The 22,774-nt window shown below is 40.3% G+C and overlaps 1 protein-coding gene across 1 annotated transcript in view; it reads left to right on the top strand.

Moving 5' to 3' along the window:
• Positions 1-22,774, top strand: part of SUSD5 (sushi domain containing 5) — a 59,518-nt gene that overhangs the window by 22,100 nt on the left and 14,644 nt on the right. Inside the window, exons 3-4 of the mRNA XM_006121752.4 lie at positions 10,822-10,940; positions 17,130-17,318. Coding sequence (XP_006121814.2) covers positions 10,822-10,940; positions 17,130-17,318 — 308 coding nt within the window. The remainder of the gene's footprint in view (positions 1-10,821; positions 10,941-17,129; positions 17,319-22,774) is intronic.

A 22,774-nucleotide genomic window follows, 5' to 3' on the forward strand; every position in this document is an offset into this window, starting at 1 on the left:
TCTTTTCCAAGTTGAAAAGTCTTAGTCTCTTTAATCTCTCCTCATATGGGACCCATTCCAAACCCCTCATCATTTTAGTTGCCTTTCTCTGAACCTTTTCTAATGCCAGTATATCTTTTTTGAGATGAGGAGACCACATCTGTACACACAAAGCTATTCTTTCTTCCTCTCATACCATAAACAATCTGGCCTTCATCTTCAGAGGTGCTGAGCATCCACAGTTCTCAAAGACTTGAACAGGAGTTGCAGGTGCTCAGCACTTCTGAAAGTTAGATCTTGAGGGTTTCCCATCTTCCCAAGATGCTAAACATTGTATTTTCCTGCATGATGTATGGACTGGGGCACTTTAATTAGGTTTCGTTTAATCTAGAGTATCTTACTTCAATTCAATTGTATGCAAAAATAATTAAAATTGACACGTGGGGGCAGTGGCAGATGTGCCTGACTGAATAAGAGAGACTAGTGTCCAGCCAGGGTCTGCATGGTGGAGGCTTCCTAACAATCTTTCCCTATCCCGCAAGTCTCTGACCCATGCTTTTCCCACTCACACCCAACAACCTTCCAAGTTCGCACCCAGGTTCTTTCCCAACAATTACTTCCCTCTCCCTAAGCATTATTACTGACTCTCCCAAGCCTTTGTACTGCCTCTGAGGATGCAGGAAATATATTACTCTAGTTTAAATGGGACTTATTATTCAGAGCTCTGTATTAATATACCTAGTATATTATGCGTTTGTCAAAAACATTTTCTGAATCTTTTTGGTTGACTTTAAAATTACAGGCATACTTGCTGACAGATATTTTGAAAGACACTGCCAAAATAATTGTAAAAAACAACAAGGAGTCTAATGGCACCTTAAAGATTAACAGCATTATTTGGGCATAAACTTTCATGGATAAAAAACACTTAATCAAATGCTGTTACCTATGAAAGCTTATGCCAAATAAATCAGTTAGTCTTTAAGGTGCCACAGGATTCCACATTTTGCAGATACCTACAAACATGGCCACCCCTGTGAGACAAAAAAATTGAAATTATTGCATCATTATATTGTTAGTTCGATACATGAAATACAAAGAATTTTTAAATATCATACACGGAATGTTTAATTTTTGGCACATTTTAATACTTTGGTGCAGAATTCCCCCAGGAGTAGATATAGGTAGGTCTTATTTGACAGATGCAAAAATTGAAACATAGCAACCTCAACATGATAACCCAACTTAAGAAAATGGAGCAGTGCAAAGGTCTGTCCTTCTGGATAGAAAAATACCCACATTTATTTTTGCATATGGTGCATAGTAGATACAATGCTATGGCAACGGGTGCATTATAACAACATAGGAAAGAAATGGTGACTAGCTCAAAGTCACACAGCAAATCCATAACAAAGCCAGGAACAGAATCCATGTCACCTGATTTCTAGTTTTGAGAGTTAACCACAAGAATGTCTTTCCAACAACTCTGCCTTCAGCTGGTTTCTCATCTCTTTAACCTTGCTCTACTCTACTGCTTCCTTCAATCTGTATTTGCAAAGTTCCCCTGAGTAAAGTTCATTAGCTCATTTACTGTCAGTGTCTAGTGGTGACAAAGCTATATTTTTCCACAGAATCCTGTTCCCAGGTTCTTAAACTTTAGGGAATTATTAGATTTAGTGACTGTTATTAGTTAATTTAGGTAGCATTGGGCTACATGCACTTTTTAATGATAAAATACAGCTTCCAATTCTTTTTTTAAAAAAAGGACAGGAAATTACTACTATAAATGAAATAAAAAACTCTTCAAATAAAAGCAATTATTTCCAGCATTTTTTTTGTTGGAATTAAAGTATTTAAAATAATTTTAAAGTACTTTTAGAATTAAAACATATCCTGTTTTTTTAAAAAAGAAATAAGATAGCTTCCTACACTCAATCATTTTCTTTTTTTCTCATACGCATCCAGTCTCTGAAATAGGTTTCAAGCCTGAAAGCCAAGAAAACTATTTTCATCCCTACAATGTACATAGCAGGATTATTAAACAGGTCCTTTATACAACTTTTCATTATTATTAAATGAGAAAGTGGGGTGCACAGAGTGTGTCATGCAGGAAGAGTGCCCTTTCTTCCGTCTCTAAGCCCTGCCAACATTTTAACGGTACAAGAAACAAAATTCTCTGTTTTCTGAGCCACAATAGACTGACAGGCAGATTTCAACTGCTCATTGAAATGAATGGTGCTATGACAATTGACACCAGTTGGAGATTTGCCTCAAATATCATGACTATGGAGAATGCTAGACTATTCAGAAGTCACAGCAGCCTACATCAGAATGCAATAGCACTCTAGCTGAAAAAAATGTGAAAATCACTGGAGGCTGAAAATATTAGGCAAGTTAGTTCTCCATATCTCCTGCATTCCACAACCTATTCAGAGAGTCTAAGACCAGAAGGGACAATTGTGATCATCTAGTCTGAATTCTGTCATAGCACAGCCCCATATAACTTCCCAAAAACAATTCTTAGAGCACTTCTTTTAGAAAACATTCGATCTTGATATAAAAATTGTCAGTGATGAAAAATCCATCATGACCCTTGGTAAATTGTTCTAATGGTGAATTACTCTCCCCAGTACAACTGTACACCTTATTTCCAGTTGAGTCTAGCTTCATCTTTCAGTCACTGGATTGTGTTACTCCTTTCTCTGATAAATTGAAGAGCCCATTAATAACTATTTGTTCTCAACACAGATACTTATAGTCAGTAAAGAAGTCACCCCTTTATTTCTCTTCGTTAAATTTAACAGATTGAACTCAAGTTTAGCACTATAAGGTATGCTTTCTAAACCTTCAATTATTCTCATGATTCTTCTCTGAATCCTTCCAATTTATCAGCATTCTCCTTGAATTGTGGGCACTAGAACTGGACATGGTATTTCAGCAGCGGTTACACCAGTGCTACATATAGGGTACGTCTAGACTACATGCCTCTGTCGCCAGAGGCATGTAGATGAGGCTACCAGGCATAGGAAAATGAAGCGGCGATTTGAATAATCGCCGCTTCATTTAAATTTACATGGCTGCCGCGCTGAGCCAATCAGCTGTTTGTCAGCTCAGCGCGGTAGTCTGGACGCGCGGGTGTTGACATCAAAGGCATTTGTTGACCACCGAGGTAAACCTCATCCCAGGAGGCATACCTGGGTGGTCGACAAATGCCTTTGATGTCGACACCCGTGCGTCCAGACTACCTTGCTGAGCCGACAAACAGCTGATCGGCACAGCGCGGCAGCCATGTACATTTAAATGAAGCGGCGATTATTTAAATCGCTGCTTCATTTTCCTATGCCTGGTAGCCTCATCTACATGCCTCTGGTGACAGAGGCATGTAGTCTAGATGTACCCATAGAGGCTAATTAACTTGTCATTTCCTACTTAAGGTTCCTCAGTTTCTCTTGGAGGTCACTCAATAATGAGTAGGATGTCTTCCTGTCACTCTCCTATTTGTGGATCTGACCAGCCCGATTCTGGAACTGCAAGTCTTATTGCAAAATGGGTGGGTGCTGGTGACTGTTGGAGAGACATAGGGCAGTTTTTGTGGCTCTTTTCTCCTTCTCTGCCTCTCCTCATCTGCACTGCAGCAGAACCTCTCAAATAGCATCACCCCCTCATGGATTACCTCTCTCCACTGGGGATAGTCCTGGGCAAGGTTCTCCCAAGTGTCGAAACTGATGCCGCACTTTTATATATTTGCCTTCAACATATCCTTAAATAGCTTCCTCTGGACCCCAACACTCCTCCATCCTTCCTTCAGCTTGGAAAACAGAATCTGTTTTGGGAGGCGCTGATCAGGCATCTGGACCACATGACCAGTCCCACGAAGTTATTGGTAGATGATGATAGCTTCAATGCTGGTCTTGTTCAACTCTTACAAGACACTAGTGTTTGTGCACCTGTCCTCCCAAGGGATATTTAGGATTCTCCTGAGGCAGCATTGATGATATTGTTCAAGTGCCTTCAGGTGACACTTATATGTTGTCCAGGTTTCACAGGCATACAGCAGTGTTGGAACAACCAATGAGCTTTGTCTTGGCACTGATGTCCCGGTTTCAAAGACCCTTTGTCTCAGGCGGGCAAAAGCAGAGCTTGCGCAGCTCAGGAGATGCTGGATTTCCATGTCAATATTGACTTTGGTGGAGAGATGACTTCCAAGGTACAGGAAATGCTCCACGTTTTCCAGCAGTTCTCCACTAACTTCAATAGATGGTACATGAGATTGTCCCTGTCAGCAAGGGTTGATGGAGCACTTTGATCTTTTTGATGTTCAGTGTGAGGCTGAGATTCTTGTATGCGTCAGCGAAGGCACTTAAGATGGTCTGAAGAACTACAGATGAAAGGGCAGCAACCATATTGTCATCCACGCACTGGAGCTCCATGATCAAAGTTGTGGAGACTGAAAAGTTTCCTATTCGTTCTGTAGACAATCTTCATGCCATCTGGAAGTTTGCTGTCAATGAGATGGAGAGTCCTGGCAATGAAGATGAAGAACAGCTTAGGGGCAATGACACAGACATGCTTGACTCCTGTTTTGACCTCAAAGGGGTCGCTTCGGGATCCATTATTCCTCAGCACTGTGGCAGTCATGTTGTTGTGAAGAAGCCTCAGAATGCGGATGAATTTTTTGGGGCAACTGATCTTTGAGAGGATGGTCCACAGGGCACTATAAATGATTGAGTCGAACACCTTGGTCAGGTTGATGAAATTTATGTATAAGGCTTGATTTGTTCACAACATTTTTCTTGCAGTCGTTGAGCGGTAAAGATCATATCTACAATTCCTTGGAATGGTCAGAGCCATGCTGGGATTCTGGAAGAATTTCTTCTGAGTGTGGCAGGAGTCAATTTGCAAGGACTTGAGCTAAGATTTTCCCTGCTGTTGCCAGGAGAGAGATGCTGTGGTAGTTTCCACGGTCCAATTTGTTGTCCTTCTTGAAGAGACTGATGATCAGTGTATCTCTGAACTCTCGCAGTATCTGCTCCCTATTCCTGATCTTGAGAATCAGGAGATGGAGTTGTTTGTGGAGCGCTGGCCCACCTTCTTTGAAGACTTCAGCAGGGGATTCCATCTAGTCCAGTTGCCTTGTTGCTCTTCATCACTTTAATGGCACTTGGACCTCATTCAGGATAGGAAGTATTGCAAGATCGTCCCTAGGCGGTTACTAATGCATTTGGTCAAGGGATTCTGGGACCTATGGTGGAGGGGATATTCAGGAGCTCATAAAAGTGCTTCCTCCAGTGAGAAGCAATGAATTCATTGTCTTTCAAGAGTTGGGTACCATCCTTTGATCTCAGGGGATTAATTCCATGGTTTCTTGGTCCATAAACAGTTTTGGTGGCATTAAAAAAACTTCTCTTATCGTTGATATCTGCAAAATGCTGGAGTTCTTGTGCTTTTTAGGTCCACCATTGATTTTTCAGAGTCCTTGTTTTGTATTGAACTTCTGCCTTGGCCTTGGCATGCACTTCTCTCTTCCTTGTGCAGTTGACGTTGATTTGCTAGGCCCTGAAGACTTTCCTTTTTGCCTCAATCAGATGTTCAATTTCCACATCATTCTCATCAAACGAGTTCTAACACTTCCTGGACTGGTAGCCAATAGTTTCTCTACAAACTCCAATGATGGCATTTTTTAATTGACACCATTATTTTTCCACATCTTCAGGGTGTACTGTCAGCAGTTTCCTTTGGAGCGCTATCTGGAAGTGACTTCGTCTGGTGGGGTCCTTCAAACCTTGTATGTTGATCTTTCATCAGATCAGTTTCTTCTGAGTTCTCCATTTGGTGACAATCCTAATCACCATCATGGATTGTATGAAGCAGTGACATTGCGCCAATCCCAACAGCAGATGATGGCATAATTTATGAGGTGTCAGTGCTTCAATTGAGGATGTTGCCATGAAATCTTAAATTTGTTCTTCTGGTGGAAGAGGGTGTTCGTGATGACAAGCTCATGTTCTGCGCATTTAGTAAGGAGGAGCACTCCATTAGAGTTGCTATAGTCGACTCCTTCTTTTCCAATGGTGGTCTGCCAGAGCTCCGGGTCTCTTCCAACCTTGGCATTGAAATCTCTCAAAAGAATAATCTTGTCATCTTTGAGGATGTCTTTCAAGACTGTGTCCAATTGGGTATAAAACTTCTCCTTCACATCATCTTCGGCAACTAAAGTTGGTGTGTAAGCACTCACAACAGTTGTCTGTTGGCTTTTGGCAAGCTTCAAGCAGAGAGTCATGAGACGCTCATTGATGCTGACAGGGACTTCAGATAAGATCTTGGTCAGTTTGTTCTTGATGTAAAATCCTACTTCATGAATTCATTTTTCTTCCTTTGGGGTTCCTTTTCAGAAAAAGGTATATCCTCCACCTTCTTCTCTTAGCTGTCCTTCTTCTGGTCTCCGTGTTTCTGCCAGGGCAGCTATGTTGATGTTAAATCGTCAGAGCTCATGGGCAATAATTGCTGTGCGTCTTTAGGGTTGTCCACTATCTGGATTGTCCATTAAAGTATGATATTCCATGTTCCAAAATTTACCCTTCGATTTTGACTGCATAGAGGTGAACTCACTGGATGCAGTTATACAGTCAGTGGGGTTGAGGTGGACTATATTTAGGGCACCTTTTCTAGCCCCGAACCCCATACGGAATGAGCAGAGCGGATCCTAAATAGGGCTGCTCAGTCATGGATGCAGCTGCCGGACCATTCTACCACCTCAGTCCTCAAAATGGAATGACTGATACACACATCCACTGCCTACGTGCTAGTCCATGACTAAAAGCTTCCAAATTTCACAATCCTGCTCCTGTTGCCATTCACCAGTCGCCGTAAGGCTTAGGGGTATGTCTACACTACCCCGCTAGTTCGAACTAGCGGGGTAATGTAGGCATACCGCACTTGCAAATGAAGCCCGGGATTTGAATTTCCCGGGCTTCATTTGCATAAGCGGGGCGCCGCCATTTTTAAAACCCCGCTCGTTCGAACCCAGTGCAGCGCGGCTACACATGGCATGAACTAGGTAGTTCGAACTAGGGCACCTGTGCTTTTTCCTGGAGGCCTCTTTCAGAAAAAAAACCCTCTTTCCCATCCACACATGCCTTTTTCCGAAAGAACGGAAGAGCAAACACATTCCCAGGACTTGGCGGAGTTTTTCTGGTATCCCGGAAAAACCCCGCAGTCTAGATTTACCCACGTATGAAGACATAGTAAGAGACAACCTTAGCTCAAAGAGCTGATAAGGAAGAGGGATATAGTGGTGGTTGGGAGATAAATGTCCCCCAAGAAATGCAGCATTGTTCATGGCTCAGTGGGATGGCTGAATAGGGTTAGGTGAAATGGAAAGGGTCCCATTCTCTTCAAAAAGAAAATGACATTTAGGGAAGGAGATGGCACAGCCTCGGTCAGGATGAAAGGCAATTGTGGAGACAGTCTGGGAACGAGTATATTTGCCCTCAGAACTTCTGTACTCCCTGGACCCTGGAGACCTGACCAGTTCCTAAGGAGGAAGATAGCCAGACCAGGGGAGGTCGGCTTCTCTGTCAGGCTCCCCTGCCCCTGGGCCACCAGGCTCCCAGCTCCTAAGTCAATCCTGGGTCTACTGGGGCTCCACTGCCCCAAGGCTGCCAGATCCCACAACCCTAGGGCCACCAGAGCTCAGTTGCTCCAGGGCAGCTGGGCCTCCACTGCTCCGAGGTGCTGGGGCTCTGCTTCTCCAGGCCACTTTGGCTCCACTGTCCTGGTGTTGCCGGGACTCAGTTGCTCTGGGGCCACTGGAGGTCTGTGTCCAGCCCCAGGGCTGCCAGCACTCTACAGCTCCAAGGTTACCCTGAGATGCCAGGACTCCACTGCCCCGAGACAGGGCTCTCTGGTCCAGGGTCTCTCTCATCCAGCAATCTCCATGGTCCTAACGGACCATGAATGTTGCTGGACCAGAGACTGTTCAACCTGTCTTTGCTGTTTTTGCACAAACACTTTAAAATAAATTAACATATTTTAGTCCCCATGGGAACAAAGGTACAATTATCTAAAAATGACCATTTAAAACCGATACACACGTGCAGCTTTTGTTAACTGTTCTGCTACAGGCTTCACCAGTAACTTTCTATAGCGGTAGGCACTTTACAGACATACAGAAAGGCATTTACCCACCCCATAGAATGTATAGAAAAGGGTCTCATTTTGCAACCCTTACTTATACTAGTAAGCCTACTGAATCTGAAGAGCCAAGAAAGGTTTATAGGCCTGCTGGATCCTTAAAGCCAATGGTTTGAGGTAGTGAGCCCTCTCATTTGAAGGACTCAGTAGTGGCTGAGTGTAATAAACACCTCAGAGGAAATGCTCAGCACCTTGCAATATTTGGCTGTAGGCAGGCAGAGAATGTAGGGTGGGAAGAATCAGATATGCTTTGGTTATTTCCCTATTTGCATGAGACAGGATTTCTTCATTTTCAGAGAAATTGTATCGGGGGTTTGTCTACACTAGCCCCCTAGTTCGAACTAGGAAGGCTAATGTAGGCATTCGAACTTGCAAATGAAGCCCAGGATTTAAATATCCCGGGCTTTATTTGCATGTTCCCGTCCGGTCGCCATTTTTAAATGCCACTAGTCCGGACTAACTGCCCGCAGCTACATGTGGTAGTTAAACGGTAATTTGAACTAATTCCTTAGTTTGAATTACCTGTTACTCCTCCTGGAATGAGGTGTAGCAGGTAATTAGAACTAAGGATTTAGTTTGAATTACCGTTTAACTGTCGCGTGTAGCCGTGGGCAGTTAGTCCAGACTAGTGGAATTTAAAAATGGCGACCGGATGGGAACATGCAAATAAAGCCTGGGATATTTAAATCCTGGGCTTCATTTGCAAGTTCGAATGCCTACATTAGCCTCCCTAGTTTGAACTAGGGGGCTAGTGTAGACATACCCTGGGTATTTTCAGTTTTAATCAAAACAAATTAACATTTCTAATTTTAGAATATACCAAGTTAAACTCTTAATAGCAGTGTCATTTAAAACCTTATTTGAAGCAGGAACAAATATATACTGGAAGAGCATTTCTTTTTTAAACTTAATGCAGGAATGAGGTTTAGCTATAAATCCAACAGTTTTGATCTTTTTATAAGGGATTCAAAAAGTCAAACACACTGGAGTCTTACTTTACGTATAAACAACTAGAATGCACGTAGCCATAATTGCAGCAAGATTTTATTACCATGAGAATTTCCATTTATTTTGGTGGAATTACTCATGGTAGTAATGTTAAGTATATTTATATGTATATCTTCTCAGGACCAATGCCTTATGTGCACATGCACACACATGAATACTTTTTATGTAAATTGAGCCTATTAAGTGCAGTGGTTTTTTTCCAGGAGGAAAAAGTGCATCAGAGTGACTGGGTGAGTATATGTGAGGATGAGGGGAACTTTCTGATGAGATTCTCCAAATGTTCATTTTTTGAACTTCTGTCTCACTGAAATGTTTTCATGAACATAACTTGTATTTTGATTATAGTGCCAAAAATTAGATTCTGATATCAACTGTTAAATGACATCTTTAACTATTCTAGAAAATTAAAAGGGAAGTAATGAGACTATCAAGAGTTTTGTGATGTAGTACACTTTAAAAGTTCATTAATGCTGTCGCTAGTTTGTACGCTTTCACAAAATTTTTTAAGAATAACAGTATTTTGAACACATAAAACATACACACATATAAGTATGATATGAAGATTTATTGGGTCTTCCCTCAATCCTCCTCTTCCTCAACAAAAAATATAACCAGTTTACTTTTTTTACTTATCACCTGATAGGTCAGGTTTCCAAAACTTTTTTATTCCTGTCCTCTGGACTTTCCTCTAATTCATCTATGTTTTTCATAAATAAAGTGTTTCCAAAACTGGACACAGTACTCCAACTGAAGCCTCACCTGTCTCAAGCAGAGTGGTACAACTGCCTCATGTCTTGTACATAAGATACTCATGTTAATACAGTGTTAATAACAGTGTCAGTCTTTTTTGCCACAGCCTCACATTGCTACCTCACAGTCAGTTTGTAATCCAGTGTAACTCCCAGATCTTTTGCAACAACACTACCACTGAGCCAGTTATTTTCCAGTTTGTATTTCAACATTTGATTTTGCCTTCCCCTAAGTATAGTACTCTGAACTTGTCTTTATTGAATTTCATGTTGCTGATTTCAGACAAATTCTCCAATTTGTCAAGGTGATTTTGAATTAAAATACTGTCCTTTGAAATGCTTGCAAACCCTCCCAGCTTAGTGTCTTCTGTAAATGTCATAAGCAGGGCTCACCAAGTGGCGGCGAGCCCTGCTCGCCAGCCGCGTGGTTCGGCATGCTGCGCATGCGCAGACCATGCTGCACATGCGCTTACCGTGCTGCACGGCTGTGCCGGCTTGTAATCTACTCGCCATGGGCGAGTAGATTACACTGATTGTTGAGCCCGGGTCATAAGCATGTTCTCCACTCCCTTCTCCAAGTCATTAATGAAAATATTGAATAGTCCTGGACCCAAGAGAGAATATGTGTGTATGTATACATACATACATACGTACACAAACAACAAAATTTATGTTTAATTTTTTAAAAAATATTTACTGCATCCAACCTGCCCCGCCCCCCCCTCCCCCCCCCCCCGCATTAAGAGAACATTAAGATGGCAAAGTCAAGCACTCAAAAGCTAGGAAAGGCAGGATTAAGTTTGTCCATGCAACATTAATTTAGTGGCCTCATGTATAGGCATTATGGTCCTGCAGAACTTCTGATTTTTTCCCCCCTTGTTCTCTATTTTAGGACAATGGTATGCAGTAAAACAGGCAGCAACCAGCAGAGTGTGAAAGCAATCGATGTTAACATTGAAAATGATCCCTCTCCAAGTGGCAGATACAATGCACTTTGTGTGAAAGATGAAGGTCAGCATGAATATGTTATTGAAACAAAGTACTGTCACCACTGTCTTGCCTAAAATAGAATTTTTTTCTTAATTTTTCTTATGAGTGAGAGCAATTATTGGAAATTTTAGGAAATAAATCATTACAGCATGTTTCCACTAAGTGAGGAAACTGTTTCAAGTACATGAGTTTCATGACATGGTGATCCAACTTATTTTTGCAAGAGTTTAGGAGTTTCATACAGCAACAAGGTTTCTGATAGAACCATTTTGTTTTTCACACAGCATACCTTACAACCTGACCTGGGTAAAAATTTTCTGAAAAAAATTAGATTCAGCAACACAAACATTTTGCAAAGTAATGTCAAGTTTGCTGAACTGTTCATGTCAAAAAAACAACAAAAACAAATATTTATTAAAAGAGTTAGAACACTTAATTACATTTTCAAAATTAAATGTTTTTTTGGGTTCCTTTAGAAATTTTCCTTCCAATTTATTTTAAAGCATTTTAAACACTCATAATTGAAATAACTTGTTTCTTTTCAGAATGAATAAAATATTTAATTTGACTGCTTTCCCTTTCTTTTTTAATTTTTTGATTAACTGAAAATTTCAGAACATTTTTTCAGTTTGATGCAAAATGATTCCCCCTTCTCAATTTTTTGGAATTACCCAGGAACCAAAAATAAATAATTATTCACAGAGCTCTAGTTACTACTATGGTTGCACTGATACATTCCAGGATTCTTGAAGCACTGTGAGTGCTCAACTCTGTTGTTGGGAATACAGATTTTTGGATAATTTCCCAACATAAAACATGATATTGTGGGTTGAAGTTACTCTAGGAAAAAAGCATCCAATATTATAAAGCTAAAGACCTCACCTCAAATATTGCCGCCAACTGGTACAACCTATATTTGTGAAACACAGAAGATGGCTTTTATGTGTTGCCATGAGGTATTGCACATTATGATTACAAGGTACACCATTCAGTTTGTTTAGACCAGGCCTTTGCAGAAGGTCATGGTTCATTCTGAATGTGAAACTAAAATACTAGGAAAGAATTTAACTTCAGTGGGAGATACACGGAACCCAGGGCCTACCAGTAGAGATGCATTATGAGAAAAATATGGTTATAGATAGTGAATAAAAGACACTTTCCAGGATGGAAATTCAATCTAATTTTCAGTTAGAGTCAGTCATTCAAATTCTGTGCAGCTGAGCATCACATTAGCCTTCCCTGCTACTGGAAGACTTTGGCAGCTAGAGAGTCAGTATTCTGAACTCTGCATGTGGAATTAAATCTATAAACTCTGTTCCATTCAGATAAAAAATGGAGGGTCAAATTGTGTACTCAGAAGCATCCTGTACATCCAGACTAACTCCATGGATATCAGTGGATTTTCTCCAGACATATGCTTGTGTAACAGAATAATTTGGACCTGAACATGTTTATTTAACATACAGGCTATTCAGTTGAGATGATGGAATAGTTGGCTGAGCTGTGAAGCCCACAATGTGTTTTTGTGCGCCACTTCAAAGAATGACAAAGTTAGGCAGATGGCAATGACTCAAACGCTACTTGAGAAACAGTGAACATATACAGCACTACAGCACTTAGGGTGTTTTAATGAAACTTTAGTCAAGCCCAAGAGTCTATGACATAATCATATAATCATAACAAAAGGTGTGTAGCATATCTGATCTGTTATTCAACAACCAAATATTATAATATTTGACTTGAAAAGGAACAGTTTTTTATATCTGTCTAATAACTTCTGCAAAGATCATTGGTTCATTACTTGGACCATGTCACACTACCTTTGAGTCCCTCCACTGCCTTCCCCCTTCTTACTTGCATCAAACACAAACTACTTGCCTTCACTTTCAAGGCCCTTCATATCCTATCCCTCCTCCTCATCTATCATTTGTCATGGATTATCACAGTGTCAGCTTTCAACCTTTCTCCCATGTTGCCTGTCACATGAGAGGAGCTCCTATAAATACCCACCCAACTACCACATTGTCTTCTTTCAAATCCCTGATTAAAACTCTCCCGTTATATGTGGCCTATAAAAACTGGTCAGTGATTAAGTAGCTGGTGTGCCAAAACCATTGCCTGTAAAGGTGCCTACTGTTGTCTCATTGTTTTATTGTGCTCTGCCTGCTTGTTTTCACCTGTTCTCCCTTGTCTTATTCCTAAATAAGAATAGGTCTTTGGAACAGGGACCCTATTTGTTTTGAGTTAGTAGAGTACTTAGTGTTGTAATGGGGTCCAGGTCTGTGACTGGGGCCCTGTTGCAATACAATTATATCATAAAAATCATGTTTTTAAACATGGAAGAATTTGTTTCAGGACACCGTGAAAGTGCACAATGAAAACTGGGGTAAATGAAATATTTATAAAAAAGAGACAGTTTATGAGCAGCTCATTTGTGTGAGGCAAGGAAGCTCCTGATCAGAGAAAGAGATGACTATACTAACAAGCTGCGTCTAGACTGACAAGTTTTTCCGCAAAAGCAGCCGCTTTTGTGGAAAAACTTGCCAGCTGTCTACACTGGCCGCTTGATTTTGCGCAAAAGCACTGACGTTCTACTGTCCGAAATCACTGCTTCTTGCGCAAATGCTTTGACGTTCCCGTTCGGGCAAAAGCCCTTTTCCGGAAATGTTTTTGCGCAAGAGGGCCAGTGTAGACAGGCAGCTAAGACGTTTTGCGTAAAAAAGCCCCGATGGCAAAAATGGTGATCGGGGCTTTCTTGCGCAAAACCGCGTCTAGATTAGCACAGACGCTTTTCCGCAAAAAGTGCTTTTGCGGAAAAGCGTCCGTGCCAATCTAGACACTCTTTTCCGCAAATACTTTTAACAGAAAAACTTTTCCGTTAAAATCATTTGCGGAAAATCATGCCAGTCTAGACATAGCCACAGTGTTTAAGTCAGCAATATTTCCAAATGAACAGATGGTGCCCTCATACTTGAATATTCAACAGATATTAGTGTTTTATGTTTTAACAAGGACATTTAACTAAAGGTTGGCTGGTGATGAGACCCAACTCTCTTCATGACATATTTTTCCACTTGGTTTGTTGCCTGTGAAGTTCTGTTAAAAAAGGAACAGCCTTTTCAAACACAACACCCTTTGTTAAGTATATTTTTAGCATAAACCATGGCTATTCACCATATTTCTACATGACAGTTGAATGGAGCCAATCACTGTTTCAGCCTGTTGCTAATTGTCTGGAATGTAATATCAACATTCTAATTCCTAAACAAATTGTTTAAAGTAATCCTTCTTCTTTTTTAAAAAAATAATGTTGTTATATATTTGCTTTGGGAGAGTTACCAAAAAATACTAAAAGACCAATCCTAATCCTATTAAAATGGGGGGAAAGCCCATTGACTTCAATGGGTTTAATATTTGGCTCCAATCTGTGGAGCTCTATCTTTCATTTCCCATCTTGAATATACTGGGTGTGCAGAGCTGTCCATATCTGAGTTTAGGGTTCATATAGTCCATTAATCCTCATCCCTGTGTTTTATCTAATCTTAGCACCAAATGTGTATGGCCTGATTCTTTTTGCACTTATGCTGGTGTAACTTAGAAGTAACACCCCCTGACCTTACTGGAGTTAGAACGGTGTGTGACTGGTGTAAAATGGGAGAAGAATGAAGCTTGTGGGGTATAGGATCTGAGTACCCACTGACATTAATGAAAGTTGAGATCTTTTTATCTACCCAGGAGGCACTCAGCACTTTGCAGGATTGGACACCTACAGTGTAAGAAGGGACTGTATCTTTTATTTGCACATAAACATTCTGCACCGTATGATACCGTATAAATAATAATAATAGTATTATTAAGTAATTGAATTATTGCTGAAAGAATATTCTAGATTTCAAAAGCAGCAGTTTCACTCCAGGAGAGTAAAAACTCTGCATTCGCTTAGGGCATGTCTACACAGCAGCATTATTTCAGAATAATCTGTTATTCCAAAATAACATAGTGAGCATCTACAGAGCAAGCCTATTATTTGGAAATAAATTCGAAATAATGAGCTTCTTACTCTGACTTCTATAAACCTCGTTGTATGAGGAGTCAGGGAAGTCGTGGGAAGAGTTCTCTATTTCGAAATAAGTGCTATGTAGATGTGCCCAGAGTTGAAATATGCTATTTCTACTTAAGCTATGCAAGTGACGTAGCTCAAGTTGTGTAGCTTATTTTGAGTTTAGCCCTGCTGTGTAGACATGCACTTATACATGTGCTTAATATTAAGCATGGGAGTGAGTTCTTAGGACTGCTCACATGCATGAAGATTAGTTCAATTTACTAATGTGTATTTCCACAGTTGAGGCCTATCATCCTTAATGTTCCATTCCTCACACACTTGAGGCTCTTAATGAACTCCATAGTAACAATGTTCTTTAAAACCCAAGATGATTTTTTGAATGTAGAAGGAATGCAGAATCAATCACGATGGCTGTGTCTAGATTGCACCCCTTTTCTGTAAAAAGGATGCAAATTAGACACAGCACAATTGCAAATGAAGCGGGGATTTAAATCTTCCCCGCTTCATTTGAATAAACATGGTTGCCGCTTTTTTCCGGCTCGGGGCTTGCCGGCAAAAAGCGCCAGTCTAGACGGGGATCTTTCGGAAAATAAAGCCTTTTCCGAAAGATCCCTTATTCCTGATTTTAAGAGGCTGGAATAGAAAAGAAAAGCCAAGAAGAGGAAAAAAATATCACGCACATTGTATTATATTTCTTTACATGTACTTAGAGTACTATTTGGGTGCTTAGTTTAGTAAAGGTATCTGAGTTACAATATTTACATCACTGCATGTTTTTTAAAGCTCACACTTCAGTCATAGTTTCACACTCTATGCAGTCTCAGGATCGCAGCTCATTGATTTATATTCAATTCATATTTGAAAGGTTATCTTTCTCAATGCTGGGGGCTAGAAACGTTTTTTAAAGAGAGATTCAATTCTATAAGTTTCAAATATGCCATGTGATCCTCATGCAGATCAGAGCTGGCCAGTGTGCTGTATGTCAACATAAACTGCTTTAAGCTGTTCTCAGCAAAGTTCACAAGAATACATAAGTAAATTAGGAAAAATCATTATAGGGTTCTCCTGTCAAACAGATTTTCCCCCAGGAAAACAGAACATGCATTTTCAATTTTGCATTTAAAGAACAGTGTTGGTCACACTAACTTTCCTGTGTAATTTTTTTAAAGAAATAACAGATAAACCTCACCACCACCTATCAATAGTTTCTGAACTTCACTGGTTCCTTAATTGTTTGAACCATCGGCTTTCTATGCAACAGGTGAGATCTTTGTAGTGTTCCACTGCAGACATGCAAATCAAACTTGGTTAGGCATAACCTCTCCCCCCAAATATTCATCAAAAGTTGGTGGATGTAGTTATTTCAATTTGCTTGTTCTTCAGCAATAAAGGGAAGTTTGGGGGTTTTCTAAGAAACATTATAAAGTTTACTTTATAAGAGCAAACTATAGTTTGCTGTGTGAAAAGTTTAAGCTGTTTCTTTTTGTTTGCTATGCTTTCCCCATGGAGGTTTTTCAACTTCTGCAATTTTCTTTTCTCAAGTTGAGCATTTAGCTAATAGGACTTGGTTATATCATTTAAACTAATAAGTAAAATTATTTTTACAGCCATTCTCTGATGAAAGAGGTTTTGGCATCCCAACATTAGTAGCTTACAAAGAACTTTTATATTGATTGTGTTTTGGTTCTTTGTGTTTCATTTAACTTCAACGCTTATCTGCAAAAGAAAAATTCTCCATATTTAAGTTATCACCAAGATAAAAAATGGAAGTAAAGCAGCCACCCAAAGAGTTTGGACATTATGACTGAGCTGTTCTGAACTTTTAATGGTAAGACTACTAATCACAAATCCTAGAGAATTCTCTGGGAAAATTATCCTTCCTGGCCTTCAGAGAAACCAGGAAGCAGATTTTGGTTCCTGAAAATCGCATCTTAAGTCAAAATGTCATAACTTAGAACCTAGATCTAAAAAGCATAGGACTGAGCATTGTAAAGTTGAAACCAACACCAGAAGTCACAACAGGGTGTTAATTTATAAACGCTGCTAAGTGCCATTCATCATAACTTGAATGTTGTAAAGTCAAGGATTGCCTGAATTTCAACATATTATGTTTTCTTCTAACATTTCTTGTTTCTTTTTCTTCTCAGACAAACCATGTGGAGACCCCCCCTCTTTCCCTCACACGATCTTGCATGGTCACACTGGGTTTGAAATGGGGGACGAGCTGCTATATGTTTGTGCTCAGGGCTACATCATGGGCAACAAAGAGACTGCTTTCACACTGCTCTGTGACAGCTGTGGGGAATGGTATGGACAAGTTCAGGCCTGTGTCAAAGGTAAGCTTATCTAGCATGTACACCAGGATTCCTGTCAGCCAGAGCTCTCAGCAAGTCCTGGTCTGGCTGATAGTATCCAAGTTTTGGCAAATAGCATCAAGTATTTCCAGTCCCCAGGATTTGACTATGACTGTTACAATTAAGGTGTCCTTAGCACTTATGCACCAGATGATCCTTTTCAACTTGCTCTCCTATTGGCCCACAGAACCCTTAACAATACAGTAAAACCGCACAGTTACAAAAGCCAGTGTTACAGATTGACCAGTTAAGCATACACCTCATTGGTACACAAATTAGGCAGCAGCAAAGATCAAAAAAGCAAATTCAGTACAGTACTGTATTAAATGTAAGCTGCTAAAAATAAAGGTAAAGTTTAAAAAGCTCTGACAAGGTCAGGAAACTATTTCTGTGTTTGTTTCATTTAAATAAAGATGGCTAAAGGCTACATATTTCTTCTTCGTAGTAATGTTTCAAAGCGGCACTAAGTCAATGCTCAGTTGTAACTTTTGAAAGAAAAACTATCATGTTTTGTTTAGAGTTATGAACATTTCAGAGTTACAGACAATTTCCATTTCTGTGGCACTACTATACCAAGACTGTCACCTCTTAGATATTTTCAGGAGGAACTCAAGATTATCACTTTGACAAAAGCGATGAGGAGTCCTGTTGCACCTTGTAGACTAACAGATTTATTGGAGCATTAGCTTTCGTTGGCAAAGACTCACTTCGTCAGATGCATGTAGTGGAAATTCCAGAGGCAGGTATAAATATACAGGCATAAGAAAAGAGTGCCAATCAAGAGTAAGGCTAAAGATTATGAGGTCACTTCAGTCAGGGAGGATGAGGCCCACTTCCAGCATCTGATGTGGAGGTGTGAACACCAAAAGAGGAGAAACTGCTTTTGTAGTTGGCTAGCCATTCACAGTCTTTGTTTAATCCTAAACTGATGGTGTCAAATTTGCAGATGAACTGTAGCGCATAAGTTTTTCTTTGAAGTCTGTTCTTGAAGTTTTTTTGTTGCAAGATGGCTACCTTTAAATCTGCTACTGTGTGTCCAGGGAGATTGAAGTGTTCTCCTACAAGTTTTTGTATATTACCATTCCTGATATTTGATTTGTGTCCATTTATTCTTTTACGTAGGGACTGTCCAGTTTGGCCGATGTATATAGCAGAGTGGCATTGCTGGCAGATGATGGTGTATATTACATTTGTAGATGTGCAGGTGAATGAACCTGTGATGGTGTGGCTGGTGTAGATATGTGGGCAAAGTTGACACCAAGGTTTGTAGCAGGGATTGGTTCCTGAGTTAGAGTTACTGTGGTGCGGTGTATAGTTGCTGGTGAGAATTTGCTTTAGGTTGCTGAGTTGTCTGTGGGCAAGGACTGGCCTGCCTATGAAAGTAAGCAATCATTATCCAAGATGGGTTGTAGATCACTGATGATACATTGGAGAGGTTTTAGCTGAGGACTGTAGGTGATGGCCAGTGGTGTTCTGTTGGTTTCTTTGTTGGGCTTTTCTTGTAGCAGGAGGCTTCCGGGTACATGTCTGGCTCTGTTAATCTGTTTCCTCACTTCCTTGGGCGGGTATCGTAGTTTCAATAATGCTCGGTGAAGATCTTGCAGGTGTTTGTCTCTGTCTGAGGGGTTGGAGCAAATGCAGTTGTACCTTAGTGCTTGGCTGTAGACAATGGATCGTGTGGTATGTCCGGGATGGAAGCTGGAGACATGAAGGTAGGCATAGCAGTCAGTAGGTTTTCAGTATAGGGTGGTATTTATGTGACCATCACTTATTTGCACCGTAGGGTCCAGGAAATCGACCTCTTGTGTAGACTGGTCCAGGTTGAGGTTGATAGAGGGGTGGAAATTGTTGAAATTGTGGTGGAATTCTTCCAGAGCCTCCTTCCCATGGGTCCAGAGGCATCTGGATATGAGATATCACAAATCAAATATCAGGAATGGTAATATACAAAAACCTGTAGGAGAACACTTCAGTCTCCCTGGACACACAGTAGCAGATTTAAAGGTAGCCATCTTGCAACAAAAAAACTTCAAGAACAGACTTCAAAGAGAAACTTCTGAGCTACAGTTCATCTGAAAATTTGACACCATCAGTTTAAGAGTAAACAAAGACTATGAATGGCTAGCCAACTACAAAAGCAGTTTCTCCTCTCTTGGTGTTCACACCTCCACATCAGATGCTAGAAGTGGGCCTCATCCTCCCTGACTGAAGTGCCCTCGTTATCTCTAGCCTTACTCTTGATTGGCACTCTTTTCTTATGCCTGTATATTTATACCTGCCTCTGGAATTTCCACTACATACATCTGATGAAGTGGGTCTTTGCCCACGAAAGCTAATGCTCCAATAAATCTGTTAGTCTATAAGGTGCCACAGGACTCCTCATTGCTTTTGCAGATTCAGGCTAACCCGGGTACCCCTCTGATACTTTGACAAAAGGTTTTCTGTCTTCTATTTTCTTTGTTTCCTCTGCTTTATGTGGTCTGACCAGACATATTTATCCCAGGAATCTTTCTCAGTTGCAGGATCACAGGAGATAAGATCATTCTTGCTGGTGAACCAGATCAGGAAAGAGGCAGTTGATTTAGGGAGAGAAGGAAGGGAATGGCACTTAGAGGAATTGTATGCAAATTGAATGGGATTGCATGCATGTAAGTGGAGCTGGATTTGTTTATTTGCATAAACAGACACTATTCCCAGAAAACTAGATTTTCAAGCTATGGTGCGAAGTGGTACCTGCAGTTCAGGTTTTATACCATCCATTTTTAAAGTGCACCAATGATATTCATCAACTCCAATGATTTATGAGACTTCATCATATCATATAAAGACATTTTAGGATGATATTGTATCATGGTGCCATATTGCTGTTTCATTTTTGCTAAGAGAGCATTCAATATATCTTGTAGATTTTATCATCAGTTTAATAACTCTGTCTTTTACCTATCTCTCTCATTTTCATAAAACCCCCTTTCTTTTCCGTATTGGGCATAATTCCCATTTACTGGAAATAAGCTCTGGGCATGTCCCACCAGCTATTTATTTAATGTTAGAACATGTCCCTTAGCAATGATCTGTTTACTTTTTGTATTTGCTAATTTTGATGTGGGATGTGACTCATAAGTCTTTAACGTACTTGTTTTGTTTACTTAAGGAAAGGAATTAACGGCTTATGTTACAACAAAATCAGAGGCTCATTTTTCAAAGCAGTTCCAGATAGCTAAGCTCACAAACCGTTAATGAGCCAAATACATTGTTTATCAGATAGAGTGCACAAGATGTGAATGCAGGTTTTGTATGTCGTGTGCTATGTTTATTTCCACAAAGAACACCGGAGTTGTTACGGCTTGGGCTATTGGAATGAAAAGCTGGATTTTGAGCTTCCCTTTGGATACTTAAAGGAATTATACCACACATATTTGAAAAAACCTATGTCGTTTCACAGTAAGGTTGAAAAAGCTGCATAAATTAAAGGTATCTTGAAGCCTGTCAGAAACGGAAATTGGTGGAGAATGCACCTGTTCAAAGAATTGGGCCAAAAATTTGCAAAGTGTTCAGTTTCTTCTTAGAGTTGACTGCCCTAGCTCCCATTAATTTTAGTCAGCTTTGTGGCCTGATACTGTGAAGTGTTTATTACCTTCTAATTGCTCTCTAGAAAAACCTTGGCAAAATGGGAGGAATTCAGAAATGCTCAGAATTAAAACCCATAGTCTAGGTTTGGTACTGCCAGAGCTGAGCAGATCCTCTCTTTGAATACATCCCCAAACCTTACGCATCACATTTGTAGTGTTATATTCCATTGCAAGTTTGTTTTACATTTGTTGTTCATTGTCTCCTTTAGGTTTGTTCCAGCATTACTGATTTCCAACTGTCAACCTAATAAATCTGTTTCATATTGTCATATACTAGCTTTCATTTGTCCAAGTTAAATCTCATTTTATTTCTTTCCTGTACTTTAAAGTCAACTGTGATGTTTCGCATCATTTCTGTCCTCCTCTACCAAAGGAGTCTTCTCTGTAAACTTAATTAACATACTTCACTTCCTCTTCCAGGACATTAATGAAGATGCTAAATAAGACCAGACCTACAACTGATGCATATCATCCTCATTAGATATCTTTCCTACAAACCCAAAGAACTCACAGTCAGGTGTAGTATTCTCTAGGGGTTTGTCTACACTGCAGGGTTTTTGCACAAGAAGCTTTTTGTGGAAGAGATCTTCTGCAAAAACTTCTTGCGCAAAAGCGCATCCGCACCTCAAAAGCACATCGCTTGTGCAAGAGAGCGTCCACACTGCACGGACACTCGTGAGCAAGAAAGTTCTGATAGCCATTCACAGAATGGCCATCAGAGCACCTGTGCTTTTTCTGATAGGCTATGTCTACAATGCCCCCTCTTGCGCAAAAACAAAGTCTCATTATTTATGCAAATGAGGCACGGCAATATTCCACGCTTTGCTTCATTTGCATATTTTTTGCGCAAGAGGGGGCAGTGTAGACATAGCCGTAGGTTCTTTTTGCACAAGAAACCCCTGTGTCCACATGCACCTTTTTGTGCAAGAACTCTTGCGCAAAAAGGAGTTATTCCTCGTAGAAAGAGGTATACCTACAGGCTGTGTCTAGACTGGCCAGTTTTTCCAGAAAATCAGACGCTTTTCCGGAAAAACTTGCCAGCTGTCTACACTGACCGCTTGAATTTCCGCAAAAGCACTGACTTCCTACTATAAGAAATCAATGCTTCTTGCAGAAATACTATTCTGCTCCTGTTCAGGCAAAAGTCCTTTTTGTGCAAAGCTTTTGCGCAAAAGGGCCAGTGTAGACAACTCAGATTTGTTTTCCGCAAAAAAGCCCCGATCGCGAAAATGGCAATCGGGGCTTTTTTGCAGAAAAGTGTGTCTAGATTGGCATGGATGCTTTTCCGCAAAAAGTGCATTTGTGGAAAAGCGTCCATGCCAATTTAGATGCTCTGTTCCGAAAATGCTTTTAACGGAAAACTTTTCCGTTAAAAGCATTTCCAGAAAATCATGCCAATCTAGACGCAGCCACACTGCAAAAAGCCCTCTGTTCTGCTATTTTACTGTAAATTTTCTTGTGCAAAAATGTGCTTGAGGTGTTTACGCTCAGCGGGTTTTTGCATAAAAATAACTGTTTTTGTGCAAAACCCCTGCAGTGTAGACATAGCCTAGCATTTTTTTGTCTAAAGTTTGTCACATAGTTCTGCTCCCAGCAGGCTTAGACAAAAACATTTTTTTTTTTAATTCTGGCCACCACTTGTAGCCCTTTCTATTCTAATGCTTCTATTATTGCCATCACCAGCGGGGAATTTTGGAGAAATGTACTCATTTGTAGACAGCCAACGAAAGGAGGGGAGATTGAAGGAGTATTTGGGGAGAATGAGAAAGAAGGAGGGAAAGAGAAAGGACTAGAGATCACTCACTAGGA

This window comes from Pelodiscus sinensis, chromosome 2 (genome assembly GCF_049634645.1).
Source record: "Pelodiscus sinensis isolate JC-2024 chromosome 2, ASM4963464v1, whole genome shotgun sequence".
In the NCBI taxonomy this organism is placed as follows: Eukaryota; Metazoa; Chordata; order Testudines; family Trionychidae; genus Pelodiscus; species Pelodiscus sinensis.